The sequence below is a fragment of the Amblyomma americanum genome, chromosome 11 (genome assembly GCF_052857255.1).
Source record: "Amblyomma americanum isolate KBUSLIRL-KWMA chromosome 11, ASM5285725v1, whole genome shotgun sequence".
NCBI classification, from domain to species: domain Eukaryota; kingdom Metazoa; phylum Arthropoda; class Arachnida; order Ixodida; family Ixodidae; genus Amblyomma; species Amblyomma americanum.
Window position 1 is genome coordinate 1,762,757 of NC_135507.1, and position 20,094 is coordinate 1,782,850.

A 20,094-nucleotide genomic window follows, 5' to 3' on the forward strand; every position below is an offset into this window, starting at 1 on the left:
TGCAGCCGCCTTTACCGGGATTCAATCCCACGACCGGGGGATCAGTACCCGAACGTCAGATCCACCACTGCAGGCTAAGAAACATCTTTTCCCAAGTACCTCTTGTGCTCGCCACAAGACATTGAATTTGTGTCCCATCTAAAAAAAAAAGCCTTTATTTTTCACCAGCTTCTTTGCTTTGGTAATTAAAACTTCAAACCAGCGCAAACATTGCACATCAGGTTAACTGTTCATCACAAACTGGCTACAATAGATGCAGGGCAAATGTGCCTTTCTCTTCGCCTGCTGTTGTCATTCATTCAGCCCACATCTGATGGTTACGTCAGTCTATGCAGGCAAAGAATTAAAATGCGCTACAGCAGCCAGTGTAATTTAAACGAGGCCAAAAAATGCATTACACAGGCCTCTAGGCAACTCTAGAACGAGAGCACTACACCCGACGCTGATGGCAATTTCTAGGGCAAGCAAAATCTGCACTGCAACAGAGGCATACAAGGCACGACGCCATTGTACAATGCAATTCCAAAACTATGTCACAGACACAGCAATACAAACAACATGCTATCACAACTCTTATATATCTCTTAGTGGATCACAGATTTCTTTTTTTTGTAGTTGCATCTTAGACAACCTGTTGAACACTGAAGCACACAATGTTTGTGGGGGCTGTGCCAGGATTGCCTCTCTGACTAGTATGGCGTGTTTGGTTGGGAAAGCAACCAGCAACGGCCCCAAATGGGGCACTGGCAGTATTCACTTCCTCAAAAAAGTGAAACACTCAAGCTTTAGATATTTGCTGAAGAAACTTCACGCGCTGAATTTCTTTTTTTAACCAAACACGTCATACAAGAGAGAAGACCAACCGGCTCGGCAACCTTGCTGTCAACACTGAAACAACCAAGCACCTATATGAGCCAATGACTGGGTAAGCATTACATGTATTACAGGTGGAAATTTAGTTCTGTAAGGTGCTAATCACAACCATATTATTTTCAATGGCTATGGGTGCTTGTAGTGCACATGCCACACCAGTTAAGGTGCGAACGGATTGCTGCTTACCTACAGCGGGCCCTCAGTCCAAGAGCCTCGCCTTGTTTCCAGATTCATACATACAGTCAACATAGGTTCTTTAGCTTATTACAAAAGCTTACAATGATTAAAGGGAGTTTCACTGTACAAGTCGAGCAGCACACCTCTGTTTAATTAAAGGTACGCCGAGGACAGACTAAAGGCCTGCACCAATTGACAAAGATTTAAGTGAAAACGGAGTACGTATACGCTAGAACAGGCCAAAAAACAAAATGCAGGTAATGCTGTCGGTGGCTGTTTTCACAACTAACATCATCGATGCTTTTCTTTTTTTGTGTGTTTTTCTGTAGATCTCTCTGGCTAATGTACACCACCACTCACTTCTAACTGGTGATCCTAGAGTTTTTCATTACCAATACCACGTGTTCAAATCTAATGGCCCAATAAAAATGTTCCGTACTTATATGCTAGTTTCCAGCAATAAAAGCATATTTTGGTGCTGAAGATACATCAGTGTAGCCACAAAGAACCAAGTGATTTTTACTGAGAATAGAAACTAGATTGAGTTGTCTCCAGTGCACCCTTAAAGGACGCCACATTTGCATTGTTTTTTTTTCTCTCTTTGGAATTATGCGCAGCATAATAGAGAACATAGACAGCCATGTGGATTGTGCCAACAAGGGGTAAATAATTTATATTTGAATTTTTTTTCTCTCATGCTGCTTCGGTTTGGGTTTCAACAGCCAAATGATGGTTGTAATGCACAGGCGCGGACATAATTAAACAGAGCACTCCACTCCGTTATAATTGCTATCTCACCTTTCCTACAGGACATGAGCAAACATTATTTGTTCATGAGAAAGCGAACTATCGTCTACTACTAGCCTGCAAATACCACAGTTGCCAGTCTCAATTAGAAAGCGAGTGAAAAATGTTTGAAGGCAATAGCGCACTCCGTTTATTTTTGGCTGCACCTGTACAAGATGCATTTAGGACACATGAGGTTTACAAAAACTCCAATATGCTAGCTGCTTTCTTCATTTTAATTCACATCAACTCTTACACTGCAATGATTATATCGCATATTTTTTGTGCGCCTCATGAGACCTGAACGCGTCTTGTATGTCACAGCTGCCGTTCAGCCCTTGAAACCAAAACGACACGAGAAAAAATTCAGTTATAAATTATTCAGCTGCCATAGGTGAATTCAACATCCCGACTCATGTATGCCATTGTCCAGTGCATCACTCCAAAGAGAAAAATATGTACCAAAAATTTGGTGTCAAGGGTGCCAGTAAAGATTCAGTAATGGCATCCACACTTGTGCAATAACTGAAGCAGTGCCGACAGCAAGCTTTGCCCACTTCCACCTCACAAAAGCTTCAGTACACGGCAGTAAAGTGCAAGTCTGTGACAGGAGGCTCACCTGTCAGCACCTGATAAATATGGTGAACTGTAAATACAAAACATCTAAACAACCTTGGTCCACGACAAGAGCACATCCAACTTTGAATTGATGTTTGTTTTCTCTGACTGATGCATGATGATGAACAATGGGCAAAAGCTTTCCTTGCACAAAGGAATCATAGTTTGCTTTGCAACCAACAACGCGACTAGGCCACAAATAATGCAGAAAATATACACACTGGTGAACAATACACAACCAAATCTGCACACTCTGATATGTTGCATAGTGCCCCCAAAAAATGTTCAGCCAAACAGTTGAAGGTTCATGAGGCATGATGGACTAGAATGCGGCTATAAATTGACAAGCATGGCGCTCATGCTTACCCACATTCAAGGCACGAGCAGAACAGTGTACAATGGCTACGACGTCTGTCCCAGTATGAAACAGAACAAAGCACTCAGTGAGAAACGCTGGGATGCACCTTTCTCGCCACTCTAGGAATGTTCACAAGCTGGCCACATCCCTGCAGCATTAAGACACCAGCTACATCTGTGAAAATTTTAGGGAGTATATAACTGCAGCTCCTACCCTGTGCTATTAATAGCCTGCTCTAATGCACTACTCGGGTATAGACTAGCAAAAACATCAAAACCGTGCCTCCCTCAAAAGAGAGCATATTTAATGTAATTCGAGAAAAGTGGCCATCAAACAGTCTCAAAATGCTGTCTTCATCCCACAAGCCTCCCTGTAACCTAACGTGGTCTCACTACATAGAGAATTAAAATGGAACTTACTAAGTTCATCCAAAGGTATACTGACATGTTTCAACAACTTTCACACAAAGCAAAAGAGTTTTAAACAGCAGGTCATGCAGAATAAATTGCAGCTTGAAAAAAGTACGAGCAACACTGGCAACAAGGTTATGGCAAATTTCTGCACTGAATGCGGGGCTCCTTGAATGTTGTAACATTCGATGCATGTACCGAGGCATACATGCAAACGGCATACATATACAAATGTGGGCTTATTATGCAGATCCTTGCAATGACCTCACAGGATCCTGTGCAGCCTGAGCCTATAGCAATAATGGTTTTTCTCCAGTGGTGAAAAGTTGCTCATATCGTAGTAACACTACATGGTGGCAGTGCATGTGCTAATTTAACGAATCCCTTTTAAGTTCATCAATGCAGGTAAGCTGAGTGACACTTGTTGCTGGGCTAGTGTATTCCTCGCTGTGATGTTTAGCAGTGCTGACTTCACCTCAAGGAAACCTCACTGCAGTGTTTTTTTGTCAAACTCATTTGCTAGCCGTTAGTCACAAAAAAGTCTGTCTGCAGTCGCTATGGTCGGTACCAAACACACACGAACCCGCTGCTCTTGTGGCACTCATTCCCAAAATAAAAACTGCATGGCCTGACAGCAGGTTTTCAAGACACTACTCCCCCCCTCCACACACACAAGAGGTGCGCATACAGTTTGGCATCACGTGCACACTTATAAATGCCCTTGACAGCACTTAAGTGCTCACCCACAAGCCTACACAACCTTTGTTCAGCCTTAAGTATGTGTGTGTCTATATATATATATATATGCTCATAACGGCTTGGCAAAACAACTGAAAACAGTGATGCAGGAAGCAGTGACACATTAATGTTCTTTAAAAAAATATTGTGCAGTATTATGTGAGAAAACAAACAGGACAGGTGAAGTTCAGTGCTATGGTTATGTTGGCAAAGAGATGCCTACACTTTTAACAAAAGAATACGTGGCATGGTCCCGTATGGTAACAGCACAGCTCAACAGCACAATCTACTAGACAGAGGGCACAATGCAACCCCTGTGGCAAATGGAACACACTAACAATTCCCAGTATGGACAGACATTTCCAATAGACCTCTCCTTCAACACATGTCTGTTGCATCTGGTGCTTCCGAACCCTTCACGTGGCAAACCATCTTGTCAGTTGCACTTTCTATTCGTGCCAAAGAGCAAGGTACTACTGCATACACTAACTTCACTCTTTGTACAGACCTGTGAACTATTAGCGTATATTTTCATCAACACACTGGTGCAATACAGGTCATCTGTTAGCTAAGGATGCTATGGTGACAGACGAATTGAAAAATCTCCAGGCTTGATGAATGCCTTTTTGTGAGAGCTTTGTACAAGCAAAATTCACAAGGAGAGGCCTTCATCTCCACTTAGGGTCGTTGCACTTCAGAACGAAAGAACTGGGAAACACCAGAAACCATACTTGTACTTGTTCCAAATTAAGCTGGAGCTGAGCTCAACCGATCCACATTTTACAAAGCCACTCGAAAGAAAAAAAAAAAGTACCATGGACAAGCGTTAACGGATTTGGTTCTTTGCAGCCTTCTTGCATTGAAGAAATCTCAGAGCTATAAAATGCCCACAGTGTGCGAGCGAGGTGTTTTGCTTCAGAACACGTAAAGGTCCGTGCTCGATGTCCAGGCAGTGGCGTGTATCCATTCGGGCAATTCGTCCAGGAACTTCACAAAGGCTGGCTGCTTGTGCTCATAGCGTTGGAGGCGGTATGTGTGAAAGGCAATGTCCACAGCCAACTTCTTTTCCGGGTAGCCAGGAGGTAGCTGTGTGGAATCACATGCAACACAAGTGCTTTCTAGTAAAAGCACAGCGTACGAGTACACAACTCCCCAACACTGCGCTTTGACTATGAGAAATACCGTAGCGGAGAGCTTGCTTCTACCACCCGAGGATCCTGACTGAGCACTAATTAACGGAATAGTGGCGCAGATCAAGTGACAGGACAGCAGGAGAGCACAAACACACTCTCCTGCTGTCCTGTCACTTGATCTGCGCCATTATTCCGTTAAGCATGTCTGACCAACTTGCCCAATCCTTTACGCTTCTTGGGCACTAATGTTGCACTGCACACACACACACACTTGCATTTCTCCTCCATCAAAATGTGGCCACTGCAGCCGGGATTCGAACCTTATGACAGAATGCCACTGGTACCAGATGCTACATACTATAGGGGCAAGATTTATAAGCAACATATGGAAGGACGACCCTATTTGCACAATGCATTTCCTTGGCTTTCTTCGTCAAAGAAAAGAAGGCCATTTTGCATTTCCCAGGAAAATTTAATTGCCCTCCCCTAAGCATGAAAGCTCCCCCCACACCAAGTTTGCCCCTGCATACCACACTGTACCAACATATGACAAGCTGGTCAGACTCACCTGCAGTTCAAGCCAAAAGTGCCAGGGTCCCATGTCGACACCCTGTGAGAGGTAGACAAAGTGCGTGTCCCTGTTCTTCCAGCCAACACCCTTACGTGGCTGTCCAGGAGTGAAGGACCAGCCAGACAGGCGCACACTTTTCCACGGGGAGATGATCAGCCCCATGTGACTGGGACCTGCACCCAAAGTGCAAGCGAGGCCATGATCACCACAACGTGCAGCTGAGATGTGCTTCTATCGCTCTCTCCTATTTCTAGCATCAAGGGGTGTCAAGAAACTCCTTCTGGCTGCCCACAGCTCTTATTTCATAGATTCAGGCATATGTCACACAAAGATATGTCCTGGCAATTTTTAACAAACTTTGCAAAGACTTATTAGAAAAAAGCCAGCAGTGGCCACAGAAGGTATAAGAGAACAGAACTCTTCTCTCTTTTACAGGTTTTGTTGATGAGAGGAAATTACCAAAGAAATTTTATGAATACGAGATAATATTCTAAATTATCTCCCATCTAAAAGAAATTCCTCGATCAATTACCTCTCATTAGTAAAACCTGCAATGAAAAGCGTAAAATTTCGCAACGCCTTCCGCGGCCTCAAATACTTCTTTCCAACCATACCTCAATAATGGCCAAATGTTTTCAGGGAATCCCCCAAGGTGGAGCAGATTTGTAATAAGGGAGTAATTACTCACTGACATCCACCCGAGCACAACCATATGACTGCAAAGGCTTGCAATAAATGTTGAACAAAGAGTGATGCCAAAAAGTAAATATGGCTCAGAAAAGTTTTTCTAAACCACAGAATGCAAAACCAGCACGTGCCTGTTGCTTTCTTTGCAACTTTTGGTATTGTTTTCACAAGCGTGTTGAGTAACACTTCATCATTACTTGCTTAAGTAATTCTATGGCAGCGACGCTAATATCTGTGTGTTCAAGATGGTCACTCAGAACTGTCTACAAGACTTCAGCTAATGACAGGCCAGCAGTTGTGCAGCTTTAAAACAAGTTTGACACAACTAGCACAATTAACAGACCAGCTAGTTAAGTACCAACAAGCTCATCAAGATCTGTTGTATTCAGTGATCCTGTAAGTAGTGTTGAAGCTAAGTGAAATGCCATAAAAAAAATACGAATGAGGAAAAAAAAAAATTGTAGGGCACTCTTAAGCTCCGTGTTAAGGGTATGACGTGATAGCATAATGAGCTAATTCCCTTATGTGCAGAAGGTCGTTCTCTACTTTACATTCAGGGATCGCGCAGACTCCTCGCACCCCTCCTGGCGCAGTGGTGCAGCGGATAAGTGGTGCGCCATTGTCTTGCGATGGCAGGTGCTCCCAGTGGTGGGCCTTGTGCGTCCCAGCTACGTTGCTCTTCCAGAGCGACCAATCATTAATTTAAACTGCCACAATGGGCAGGTTGTGATGACGCCGCAAGGTCACGTGACCTAGGTGGCCCACCTGCCTCCTAGGTTGCCCTCTGGAGACCACCCACCAGAACCATGCCAAATTTATTGCTCACAGTGCAGACGCCGACAACGCCTACACTGGATTTTCTGGAGAATGGGGCCTTTGGCGCTATTGCATTAAAACACTAGATGGTTCTAAATTGGTGGTGCGGCACACTTAAATTTGCATGTGATGATTCATAGCAAGTGAAAACTATAACCATGCCTGTTCACCTGTGCACTACAGGAAAAAATTTACCCACCATTTAGTTCCAAAAATGGCCGGCTCACCTGTAAATTCAAAGCTGAGCCTGCGCACATTGGGCTTGGTCATGTTTTGTGACAGAAGAGTGAACGTTCCTCCCTTGTCAAAGATGGGGCGAGGAAAGTCAACGTAGAAGGTTTCCCTAGGAAATAAGCGGGTTGCACTGTAAGGTCTGCTTTGCTCGATAAAATCTGTGGCAGGCATGCCTTGTTGCGTGATGCGTGCAATTGCTGTTGTTGCTGTTGTTGTGTTGGGTTTAATGGCGCATAAGCAACTAAGGCTATCATGCGCCAAGCTAAAGGTATAAAAAATTGTTTTCTGGAGATTTTTACAGAGATATAAAATTTGGCGGTGTGGAAAGCTGAAAAAAGTTATTCCTTCTACCTAGTACTGAGAGAAAAACAATATTGATAAATAGCTAATATTAAAAGTTTCAAAGGAGGTCGGGAAACCTCATTAGCCGTCCTTGGCTGTGCAAGGACTGGAGGCCCCCAACCAATCAATACAATACCTCAGCCCTTTTCGCCGGAATGAGAAAGTGGCTGAGGTGCATCGGCGAAGCACTGGGGCATGTTTTACATCTTTTTAAGAACATCAACTTCTGTTAAAATTCTAAAAACGCAGGACATGTCGAAAATTGCATTTTCACTTAAGAGCAGTGCTGGGTGAAAAGGGATACACTGGTTATAGAATGGAGAAAAGCACGCTTTCCTTTGCTTTTCCAGTTGCGAGCATGAAAACAAAATGTGATTAACTGCAAGTTAATCTCTGCATGTACAAACTGGTTTGTCTTTTTTCGTAAGCAGAAAGTTGTGTGTAATGTTTGTGTGGCTTATACAGAGACGGCACATAAGAATTTCTTTGGAACGTTTTTGATGCACAGATGGCTTCCATTGGCCTAAAACTGGTTTTATTAGGTGTAGTTCGTTATTTATTTTGTTGTTCCAAGCGGACTGCCATTATTTCCTTGCAGTTAAATGTATAAATTTTATGCAATCTTTATAGGGGATATTTATTTTTTAATCTGCTTGCCACAAGCTTGAGCAGCGCACAAATCTGCTCTTTCGTTGACTTTTATGCCAGCGTGACTAGTTACCCAGCAGAGTCTAATGTTTTGTCCTTTTGCTATGGCTGTTCTCATGTTGTGTATGAGGTCACCAAGCAGCGGAGTTCATGCATTTCCAGAATGAAGGGCTGTAAGCACACTTAGCGAGTCTGTGTAAATAATACTGTTGGCAAGGTTCTCCTTTACTATTTTTTCGATGGCTACACAGATGGCATAGCATTCGGCAGTGAAGATAGATGCACACTGTGGAAGTCTTATAATTTTATTCCAATTTCCTTGTACCACTACGCTTCCAACATAAGCATCTGTTCTTGACCCATCTGTATAATAAGCTGTGCAAGTACTGTATTTTTCCTCAAGTGTAAGAAATTCTTGCATTATAGCTTCTTCCGGAATTTGTTTTTTGCGAAACTGTGCGAGACTGACGTCACAGATTTCAGGGAGATTATACCACGGTGGCAGTGGACCCCGCCTTCGAGCCATGCTTGGCAACCTGTCTAATACGTCGAGGTTCCGGCATATCTCTTCGAATCGCAAGATCAGTGGCCTAGTAGCTTGCGGTTTATTAATGTTAAAGAGTATTCTAGATGGGCACTTTGTAGCGATGGGATAACAAATGTTTGTATAGAGAAAGGATTATTAAAATGTACGAGCATGTGAGCATCGCTCTTCTGTCTTCAAGTGATGGTTCATTAGTTTCTACATACAGACTGTTTATGGGTGACATTCTGTATGCACCAGTGGAAAGACGCAAGCCGAAATTATGTACTGGATTCAGTCGCTTAAGGTACGATGGTCTCGCTGATCCATAAACTATGCAACCATAATCTAAGGTAGCGTGTACTACCGAGCGGTAAATTTGTAACAGACATGTCCTATCGGAGCCCCAGTGTTTCCGTGAGAGTTAAATGTTCTTGAGAGCGTTGAGCCTAGACATACGTGGAAAGAACGGTTTGAAAGGAAGTCACTGAGGCAGTTTAACATCCTTCTGCGGATACCTAGGTCTCCTAGGTCGCGGAGCATCCCAAACCTCCAAGTTGTGTCATATGCTTTCTCCACATCGAAGAAGACGGCGAGACACTCCTGTTTGTGTATAAATACTTCTCTAATTGTGTTTTCGAGACGAACAAGATGGTCTGTTGGTGAGCATGCCTTTTTAAAACTGCATTGATGGACGTTGAGAAGTTTGTGGGATTCAAGGACTAAGGTTAGTCTTATATTTAGGACACTTTCGAAAGATTTTGCGAGACAGCTTGTGAATGCTATTGGCCTATAGCTATCAGGGGAAGTTGGTTTTCTAGGTTTCAGGAATGGCACTATAACAGCTCTTTCCACTCCTGAGGTATTTTTCCTTCTATGGATATTTTGTTAAAGAAAATCAGGAGTGCCTCTACGGCAGGCTGGGAAAGATGGCCAAGCATTTGGTAGTGTATCTGGTCGGGTCCTGGAGCAGTTTTTTTGCCGGCAGACAGTACTCTATTGATTTCTTGGAGGAATACAACAATTAAATTGTTGTATTCTTGGTTTGCACCTCCACTTGTAGGAAGTCTTTGTTTTTCGGCTATATTATTGTATTTCAGGAATGACTGCGTATAGTGAGACGAACTGGAAACTGCAGCGAAGTGTTCCCCCAAAATGTCTGCCTGTTCCCTTATGCCTGTTTGTGTGCCAGGTGTTGTCAAGAAAGGAATTATGAAAGGTGAAAAGGTGCCGTTTAATTTTTTAACCTGTTCCCACATTTTTTTTATGTCGTTTGACTGTTTATAGAAGAAACATAACTTTTCCATGAGGTTTTCTCTGCATTGCGACGGACGCACCTAGCTTTGGTTCTTGCTTTTTTAAAATGCACGAGGTTCTCTTGCGTTGGGTACCTACGAAATTTACCCCAGGCTCTGTTTTGTAGCTTTTTGGCTTCCTTGCAGTCTTTTGTCCACCGCACTTTGTGGTTTTGTCGCACCACTTATGATACAATTCACGAACTGCTTATTTATTTCATCAATGCTCAGATTTTCTAAAACAATTTTTTCCAATGTGGCTCCTTCCCTAAAAAGCTCCCAGTCTGCCAAATGAAGTTTCCAACGACGCGGCCTTGTTGGGATGATTTCTGGTGGGGTAATAAACTGATTAAAACAGTGAGATGATCGCTGCCATACGGGTTGTCAATGACATCCCATTTAAAATCGTTAAAAACACAAGGGGAGCAAAAAGATAAATCCAGGCAGCTCATTTTCCCACTGCTTAAAGAACAGTAAGTGTGCTTTCCCGTGTTCAGCAGGCATACATTGTTGCAGAGAATAAAATCTTCCAGAATTCCCCAAAAGGAGGAGTGAGCATTAAAATCCCCAACTAAAAGATACGGCTCCAGTAGTTGTATTAAAAGCATTTCTAAATCGTGAAGTGTGACGATTAGGTGGGGTTCAATGTATATGGAGCATATTGCTATGGTTTTGACGGTCACAGCAACTGCCTCATATGAGGATTTCAGGTCAATTTTCCATGTAGCAATACCACCCTGGACTACAATAGCAGCGCCTCGAGAGAGCCTGCTTGAGTTCTGTCGGTCACAGCGAAAGACTTGATACTTTTTAAGAATGTTTTTTTTCTGTGGTCCTACGTTAGTCTCCAGGAGACACATTGCTACTGAGGAGAATGAATTTAAAATATTGAGATATCAATATAGTTCTTTAAAAGTCCACGACAATTCCAGTGAACTAGAAATGCCATTGTTAAGACTAGTTGAGGATAAGTTTAAAACCCTAAGTTGGTGGGCCTTTTGGACCAGTTATTGGGGTTTTATTCCTTTTTTTCGCTCGATAGATCCGCCGCTGCAGCGGAGGAGTTGTGTCCATCGTATCCTCTGATACGCTGGACGAATGTGCTGAACGCACGGTTGTCTTCGTTTTGGGCCTCTCCGTATGGGGAGGGGCCTTGGGGCGGCCTGACCTGGAGGTCCGCGCGACCTGTTTTGTGGATGGTGGTGCAGAACTAGCTGCGGCCACCAGGGACACGGATGGCCCTGCTGGAGGCTCAGTGTGTGTGAGCTGTGCAGGAGCCGAAGGCCGCTGTGATGCTGTGCCCTGTTGCACCACAGCAGAGTAGGTTGGGTTTTGTCCCAACGAGAGTCATTTCCATGCTTCTCTGAATGATATCTTTTCTTTTACTGTTAGTATTACTATTTCCTTTTTTTTTTCCGGGCTGGGCAAGACCGTGAGTAAGCCGGATGGCTGCACTGACAGTGTAAAGGTGGGGTTCAACATCACAGTTTTCAGCGGAGTGGTCGTGGGAAGCACATTTCGCGCAGATCTGTTTGCCCCGGCAGCTATGCGAACCGTGGCCGCACCTCTGGCATTTGAAGCATCGACGTGGATTTCGTATGTATGGTCTGACTCTGAGCTTTGTGTAGCCTACTTTGACAGAATCGGGTAGTATGCTTGAGGCAAATGTGAGAATCATGTGCTTTGTTGGTGTTTCGATGTTGTCGCACCTCATTTTGATTCTGTAGACATTTGTTACGTTTTGTTCTTTAAGTCTATCAAGGAGTTCTTCTGTTAGGAATTTCAAGTCATCATCAGAAATTACTCCGCAAACAGTGTTCAATAATCGATGCAGGCTGATTGTCACTGGTATGTCACCAAAGCCTGTTACTCCTGACAACTTCTCACACTGGTGATTATAAAGGACTTCCAACAGGAGATCGCCATTTGCAAGTTTCTTGATTTTGTAGCCTTGTTCAAGGCTTTCAGTTAGGGCTCTTGTAACGGTAAACGGTGACACTAATCGTGCAGTTTTGTCCGCGTGCTCACTGTGGACCACGTGGAACCTCGGAAAGTTGTATGCATTCTTTCTGAGAAAATTTGTAGTGACTTCGGTGTGCCCTCGTTTCAAGGGACGATTGGTTGTGAGAAAAGATGTGGCCATAAAATATTTATTCAAACGCGGTGGCAGCCACCCACCATGGAGCCCAACGAGGGGACGGGACAGGAACTTGCAACTAAGTCTTGCCCAGGCCAGCTGTACACCGCGACTATAACCAAATATGGGGCAACTGAGGGTAGCTACTCCACACAGGGTTAACCCTAGCCGCCCATGAAGGAAGGAAAAAGTGGGAAACGAGGAGGAGACAGGACAGTAGTCAGAAAGAAAATAGGAAAGTGAAAGATGGAGGGAAGGATAGGAAAAGGCGACTGCCTATTTCCCTCAGTCGGGTCAGGCTGGAGGTACCGTCTACAGGAAGCTGGGGCCAAACTGGTGTGTTGCCTCCGCCGAGGGGCCTTAAAGGTCCAAACACTCGGCATCGGCTCAACCACCAGGACGCCCTTTTCCCTGGACACAGCGATGCCATGCAAGGCTAGGTGCGGGTGCTCGGGTCCGTGGTGGTGCACTGTTCACCATCATCCCCTTGCGGGGATGTCCCTGCGGATGCTCGGGAACCCGTGGTGTTGCCACTCACCAATGCCTGCAAGCTGCAGACGCTCCCCTGTGGGGAGTGTGCAATTGCTTCAACATATGTACTGCCGTGCGCATCAAAGTTAGGTCCATACTGTTAAAAGCTTTCCTATACATCCCCTGCCAGCCATTGTCAGGCACAGCAGGATCACAGTAATGTGTCCCATGAGCATGTATGTCGTGCGCACCCAAGAACAACAACTGCTGAAAGAGAAGGGCTCACCTGAGCTTTGTGATGACTGGAAAGTAGTACGGCATACCGCAGTAGACGTGCTCTTCGCAATCTACCTCTTTCATGCTGTACTTTGTCCCTATGTGCTTCCGAATTGTACGTGGTCCGTTGAAGTCAAGGGGCACAGCCCACACTCCTGCGTCCCGATTTATTACCTTCTGGTGCCTATCATGAAACTTGCGCTCCACATTCTGAAAGAATTAAGAGCACATGGCTCACACAATATGCAGGTAATGCTATAACAGACCACGAAATACATCCACAACCTCAAAAGCAGACATAGGGTAGCATAAGTCAACACTCAAGAGCAGCATACGTGAGACACTGCTCGGCCAAGATGGTTCCAGCTAGTTTTACTTGAATGTAACAAACCTCCATATAGTGAATTTTTCAATATTACAAAGTTTCTGAGTTCCCCAGCACCGCCCTCCTATTGAATCGTGTGTATTTCAGACCTCCATGCAGAGAAGGGGTTGTGGTGGTTGACCTTAATGCAACGAACTTGCTACACCATCTATCTGTTAGCTAGCGCTGAGCTGCTCAAAACTTGGCAGAACCACGTAAAAGTTTTGTGACAATAAAGCACGAACTGACATGAGAGGAACACCAATCACAGCGAGCGGCTGCAGTTGACACAATGCACAGTGCTACAGCGCCGTTGGCACATCTCCTTTGGAACGTCGCACCATGTGGCATTACAACAGTTCATGCTCAAAAGCAGAGAAAAATAATAAGGCATAGGAAAAAAAGAAACTACACAAGTAGTGTGCTTGGCCATCGCTGCTGCGCAGTTGCTCACGTGATTCCGGCACCGATATCGCAACAGCGAGGGGAAGACCGAGAGTGGGAACATGCGGGAGAAGCATGTGCCTCCGCGGTCTGTCTACGGTGGTGGCGCGGCCACACGCGTTCCCCTCGGGCTTGGTTGCGGTCGAGTAGTAAAGCAAAGTATGCAGTCGAATGGTAAAGTATTCCATAATCGATTCAATCCAAATGCTTGGTATTCGAAGCCTTTAAGATTTTTCTCGAGCAAATAACATTTCTGGAACTCTTGCTGCGTGTTTTTTCGGTTTAGCACACCTCCAGGATGACACTGCGGTGCACGCACAACCAAAGCCCCCGACACCATGCCACGTGCCTGCACTCGCGGTAATGCTTGCAACAACAGATGTGAGCTCAGGCACAGGCGCGACAGCCAGGTGTGTAGCTGTCAGCTGTCTACGGCCGCTCTACCCACGGCGTGCAACAGCAGCTGGCACAGCGGCGTGCATCAATAGAGAGATTTAGCACTGCATGATCCACTAATGCGCGCCGCCAGTGAGCATGTGCCGAGTGGTCTCGACGGGGCAGGCATGCAAACAGCTGGTCGGCGCTTGGCACCTTGTGGTGTCCCCAGGGCGATCTGCACATGCACAGTGGCACCCATGGAAGCAGATTGCACAGTGCCAATTCTCTCTAATCGGAGGACGCACAGCTGCCCGAGGAACAAGTCTGAGCTGACTGCAGCTGCCGCCCTTCTCCGCATGAAATTCACTAAGCAAGCATGAAGGGGAGCTAGCACGAGATACATACAGATGGGTGCCCTTTTCCAATGCCTGATGTGGGGTGGCGCTGGGTGTGTGGTATCTAACAGGTGTCATGGAATCACCGCTTAAAAGCAACAGCTGCGCCACGACGCAATCGCAATTGCCAGCAGCAGTCGGAGGCCCACACAGAGGACTTGCCCTCCAAATACGTTGGCACCATATGTAGGTCAGCTACCCCAATTTCCAATGACCATTTTTGCAGACACTCGAAGCAGCTTCAATGTGCGTGACTCGGCTTCAATGCATTCTCCTTTTGTAGCGAGAGCTACACTGGACTACCAGCATTTTTGCGATGGACGGGAGAGGAAAGTTGTGTGCATGCGCTGTTACCATGGCAACCAGAGAGGAGCAAAGTGCGGCGTGCGCTTCGCCGTCGCCACAGTCACGCGTCCGCTTCACAGCTGGAGCCGCGCGCTTCGTCGCCGCCTCGCCACACGCCACTCTATCACCCGAACCACGCGTCGCATACGCAGCATTGAGTATAAAAGGGGGAGATGTAATGGGCGGCTGCATAACAACATTTGACATGGATGCAGAGAAGGAGAGTCCAGCCGCTGCTAAACGACAGTATAGACAAGAGAAGATTAACTCTTCCGATCCTGAGGTTGTCGCCTGGCAGTTGGCTACTCAACAAACAGATAATGAGCGTCAGAAGGCGGAGAGAGCAGCGGAGACGCCCGAACAGAGAGAGGAACGGCTGGCCAAACGGAGATGCCAGACTGCCGAGCATAATAGACGGCACATAGCCGCCGAAACGGAGCCTATGAAAGACGTCAGTCAACGGGAACCAACAGAAGATGATGTGAAAACAAGCTCAGCCAGGAAAACGCACCTCTCGCTACGTATATCTTTGAATAACCGAGCTAAGCCACTGCCAATTTTTTTACATGTACTGGCCTTGTTTGTTCGAAAAATACATGATTTTGGGAATGCCCATTGCAAAATTGAAGTGCATAAGTTAACTCAACCTAAGCGTTTTTGGTTCCCGCTATTGATATTGCTTTGTAGTTGTGATTATTGTCATTGCTGATGGATCAGCGTATGTCTACCGTTAGTGTTTATTTACTAAAGCGTGCTATTGATGCCAGTGTTCTTGTGTTATGTGCCAGTGTTGTTTCTATATGACTGAACAGGGCGAGCTTGTACAAAGCATTTTTCTTTCTTTTTTTCTTTTTTTCTCGGAGTTAATCTGCTCAAACTGGCGGATGACACCACTGTTATCATTATCATATCTTGTAGCGCTTTTTTGTACTTTCTTCCCCATGTATGCTCACTCCTGCCAAAGGCCTTCTGCGAAGGCTGGCAGTACCTCTGAAATAAAAAAAATTCAACCTCTAAGATTCCAGAAGTATTTGAAATATTTACTTCGAAATTATTGAAGAAAATTGCTATTCACTTCAAACCAAAAAACCACTATTCGTACATGCCTACCACGTGGGTGTCTGGTGCTTGGTGCAGCTTGCCTCATGACATGGCAGTTAGGCAGTTCAAGCAATGCTCCACATCGAACGACCTTTACGGCACCGAGGACGACATCATCTTGGAGGTTGACAGCGAGAAAGAGGACTCAGTTTCTGAGAACTCTGCCTCCAAAAACGACGACCAGTGAATGTTTTCGAAAAGAGGTACAGTGTTGGCCACGATTTCAATTAAAGCTACTAGATACTATTTTTTGCGTCTGCTGGTCTCACATTACATTCGTGGTTTTATTTTTTCCTACTAGCCACCATGTAATGCCGCCACTCACAATACAGTCGTGTCGAGTTATGTTCGAGTATAAAGCGACACGAATATAACGCGACGCGCTGCATTAGAATTCCATGAGTTTTAAGTGTTTGTTATTTGTTTTTGTAACAAAAAGATTGCATTGTTCCTGAATTTATTTCAAGGTTTAGGGACCTAATCAGGTACCTTGTACCTTTTGTCTGCATCATTTTAGCCTTCTGTACAGTCGGGGACAAAAGTCTGTGGACCACGCGTTCCTCAAACAAAGCCGATAGCTCTGCTATTAAGCGGCGGCTGGAGACCACAGTTGTAGAGGTGAAAGTCAAAATTTTGTTCCTTTATGTCCACAAGTGAGATTTCCAGCCGCCGGCTAAGAATAAAGCTAGCGGCTTCGTTTTAGGAACACGTGGTCCACAGAGTTTTGTCCCCGAGTGAACATGGAAACCTAAGCAAAAATAAAATGAAATGAACATCCTCCTCTCGCCACCTGATTCAAACTGATAACGTCAATTCTAGAAAGAACTCCGTGATCACCCTTTGGGAAAAAGTGACGGCATCCCCTAGTCCCACAGATCTACAACAACAACGAAAAAAAAATCATTTCAGTCATTGCTCATGAAAATGGCTGCTGGCGGCAATACCGTATTTACACAATTGTAAGTTGACTCCAATGTAAATTAACCCCCCCACATCACATTTTTGAAAAAAAAAAAAAAAAAAAAAACAAACAAACGTGGAGGTCATTCATGCTTGGCCTTTAATAATAGAATGTGATAGCACTATCCTGGGGCCTCTGCTTATTGCCAGCCGCTATCGGCTGCCGCGCGTGGACGCGCCCGGGGGCACATTCCAAAATGAAAATGTATTAGTCAGTGGACTACTCGTCTACACTTGCGCCATCGTCCTCACTATTGCTGCTGTCGTGATCGCTGCTGCGGTCCCACAGCTCATCGTTCTAACATGGTTGTGCAGCGAAATCCCGCACTTCGCAAACAGCCACATCACGACATCGCGTGGAACAGATGAAAATTTTGCCTCGCTGCAGCTGCCACACCTGTATCACTCGCTGCGAACGTCAAAACTTGCGGCCCGGCGCGCAGTTCGTTTCTTCGGCATAGAGAATGACAGCCATCTTGAATGTAGCCGTGAACGAGCACCAGTCGCTTACTTGACCCGGAGCACAAACGACAAATGACAAAGCACTACGCTAAAAACTTGTGAAACGCGGCCGGCAGTAGTTAAATGCGTCATAGCCGAAGAGAAACTATGTGTGAGTGGTGTCGGCTCTTCTATCGGCTACCGACACTCACCGGCGCCACTGTGGTTCCGAGTGGGGGTGCCGCCGTGATTGGAACAGTGGCCCTTCCATCAACTAACGACACTCCCTTGAGCGCCGAGTGCGCTGTCGAAAGTAAACAAAAGAAAATGTGGACGACGCCTATTAAGAGTAGAACACGAATGTGTTATCGGGCCGCCGCCGCTTATCAGCAGACGCAATCTGCGGCCACGTGTGGAGAGTGGGCTGGTGCCAGCTAGCTGCTTATCAACAGCCACCATCGACCGCCTCGCGCGGGGTGGGGATGCCGGTTCTGTGCATTGACATAGCAGCTGCTCAAGGCTAGCACCAAAAGTGATGTGACGGAGCCGCGCAGCAAAAATGCAGCCACACTGTAGCATGCCTGATATCTCGTTTGTCTCGCCTTTATTTATGGTGCGATGCTTCAGTTTAGATTTTAAGTCGCCGCCCCTCCCACCCACCCACCCACCCACCCCCCCACCCACACCCCCACACACACACACACACACACACACACACACACACACACACACTCTTTGGATTTTCGAATTTTTAAAAATAGGCCGACTTACAATCTAGTAAATACAGTACCTGTATCTCACCATTTAGCCTTTTTCTAGCTAATAAAAGCACTATTTTCAGCGAAAACAGCCTCTTTGTCATCAGAACACGGGTGTCTATCATTATGGGTCAACTTTAATTTGTCCCCCAGTGTGCCAGCCATGCAAGGGTGAAACCAAAAAACTAGACCTGTTGCAGCACACTCACAAGAAGCAGCATCCGCTGTGGTGCAACAGCGCCTGGCGTGGCCGAGAAAGGGAAACCCAGTGGGCTCATGGCCACCACGGCGGTCAGCAACACGACTGCAGACAGGACAGCTATTGGCCTCCAACCATCCCGTGAAACATGTGTCAGCGGCACCTGGCAAGAGAGGGGGCTCTCTAGTGAGAAAGGGTGGGCCACAGTCACACACAAGGCCTCTCCAGAAAGTTTCAACTTAGGTTCTAGGCTGCATCTTCTCCAGCTGTTGCTACAGCTACACAACACTGAACGCGGTGTAATAAAAGAGCTATTACTCAGTAGCATCCACCCAAACACAGCCATACAGCTACAGGTGGAGTGCAGTCCAAGTCACATTCAGAATAATGGAGGTAATTTACCCATAAACTTCATTTCCCACCCCTGCTCATTTATCTTCAAATGTCAAGTGTCTCGCAAGGCTTATGATTCTGAGTATATACACCTGGGTGCATACAAGTGCCTACAGGAGTGTGTGGGTGGGTACATGGGCACATTTGCACTGTACGAAAAATGCATCGATAAAGTCACTTCACCAGTGTCAATGCAAAGCTACGTCACACTTCCGGCTTATCTCGATGCAATGCCCATATTCTTCACGCTGATCGACCATGCGGACATGCAACCACATTTTGCTCCCCTCCTGACTTTCTGTGACACGGCCTTTCACAATGCATTGCCGCTGTCACTCAATTGCCTCCCTAGTATTTATGAAAGCTGTCAAGCAGAAAACACATGGCAATCATTGTAATAACTTTTTCTGCAATTCCACGTTTTATGTTACACCCCAGCTGAGGTGTTTGAGGTAACAGTGAACTGAACTGATGCTATACACTTTTTCATGCAGCAGCATTCCACAGGCGACAGAGCAGACAAAAAGGAGGGTTGATGGCTCAAGGAATGGACACCAAGTATGTATCCTCCAGATACTTTCTAGACATACATCACATGAAGTAAACACTAAAAAATAAAGTACAAGTAAGTAACACTAAAAATTAAGTAAAGTAAAAAATTAGTTTCCTTTCATGACGCCATTGTGGAGGGTTCTGGGCATTTCGACCACCTGGGGTTCTTTAACTTGCACTTCCAATGCACAGCACATGGGCCTCTAGAATTTCGCCTCCATCGAAATTCAACCGCCACGGCCAGGATCAAAACAGTGTCTTTCGGGTCAGCAGCCGAGTGCCAAAACCACTGAGCCGTCACGGCAGCAGTTTCATTTCAGAAGTTGAGTTGTCTTATTCCTCTCAGCTAGGCTTACATACCGAGCAACTCCTGTAGGTCCTCAATTAACTCTAGTTGTGAAGAGGCAGTAGCAGTCTTAAATTGGCCCTTTCTTTATTTTAACCCCTATTCCAACACAAAGCCCATCCATCTTCATGCAGTGACATAGGTCAAGGTTAAGGGACTATCCTTTTCCGCTGATAAACGTATGTACTGCATACAGTTGAGCACAGATGTAATGAACCCAGATATTTCGAATTAATGGCTATATCGAGCACGCATATTACCCCTCTGATAAGTTTTGCATAAAAGTACAGGAAATTCGAGTAGTATACACAACTGCAATTTCACC

The 20,094-nt window shown here is 45.5% G+C and overlaps 1 protein-coding gene across 4 annotated transcripts in view; it reads right to left on the bottom strand.

The window, feature by feature from the left end:
• Window positions 1–599: 599 nt before the first annotated feature.
• Window positions 600–20,094, bottom strand: part of LOC144110467 (endoplasmic reticulum metallopeptidase 1-like) — a 78,252-nt gene continuing 58,757 nt past the window's right edge. For 3 of the 4 annotated variants that reach the window (XM_077643378.1, XM_077643375.1, XM_077643376.1), the window contains exons 10-14: window positions 18,489–18,641; window positions 13,104–13,303; window positions 7,395–7,510; window positions 5,662–5,837; window positions 600–5,046 (exon numbers count right to left, since the gene is read on the bottom strand). In XM_077643378.1, coding sequence (XP_077499504.1) covers window positions 4,876–5,046; window positions 5,662–5,837; window positions 7,395–7,510; window positions 13,104–13,303; window positions 18,489–18,641 — 816 coding nt within the window. In that variant the 3' untranslated portion in view covers window positions 600–4,875. The remainder of the gene's footprint in view (window positions 5,047–5,661; window positions 5,838–7,394; window positions 7,511–13,103; window positions 13,304–18,488; window positions 18,642–20,094) is intronic. The other variant, XM_077643377.1, reaches the window with a different exon arrangement.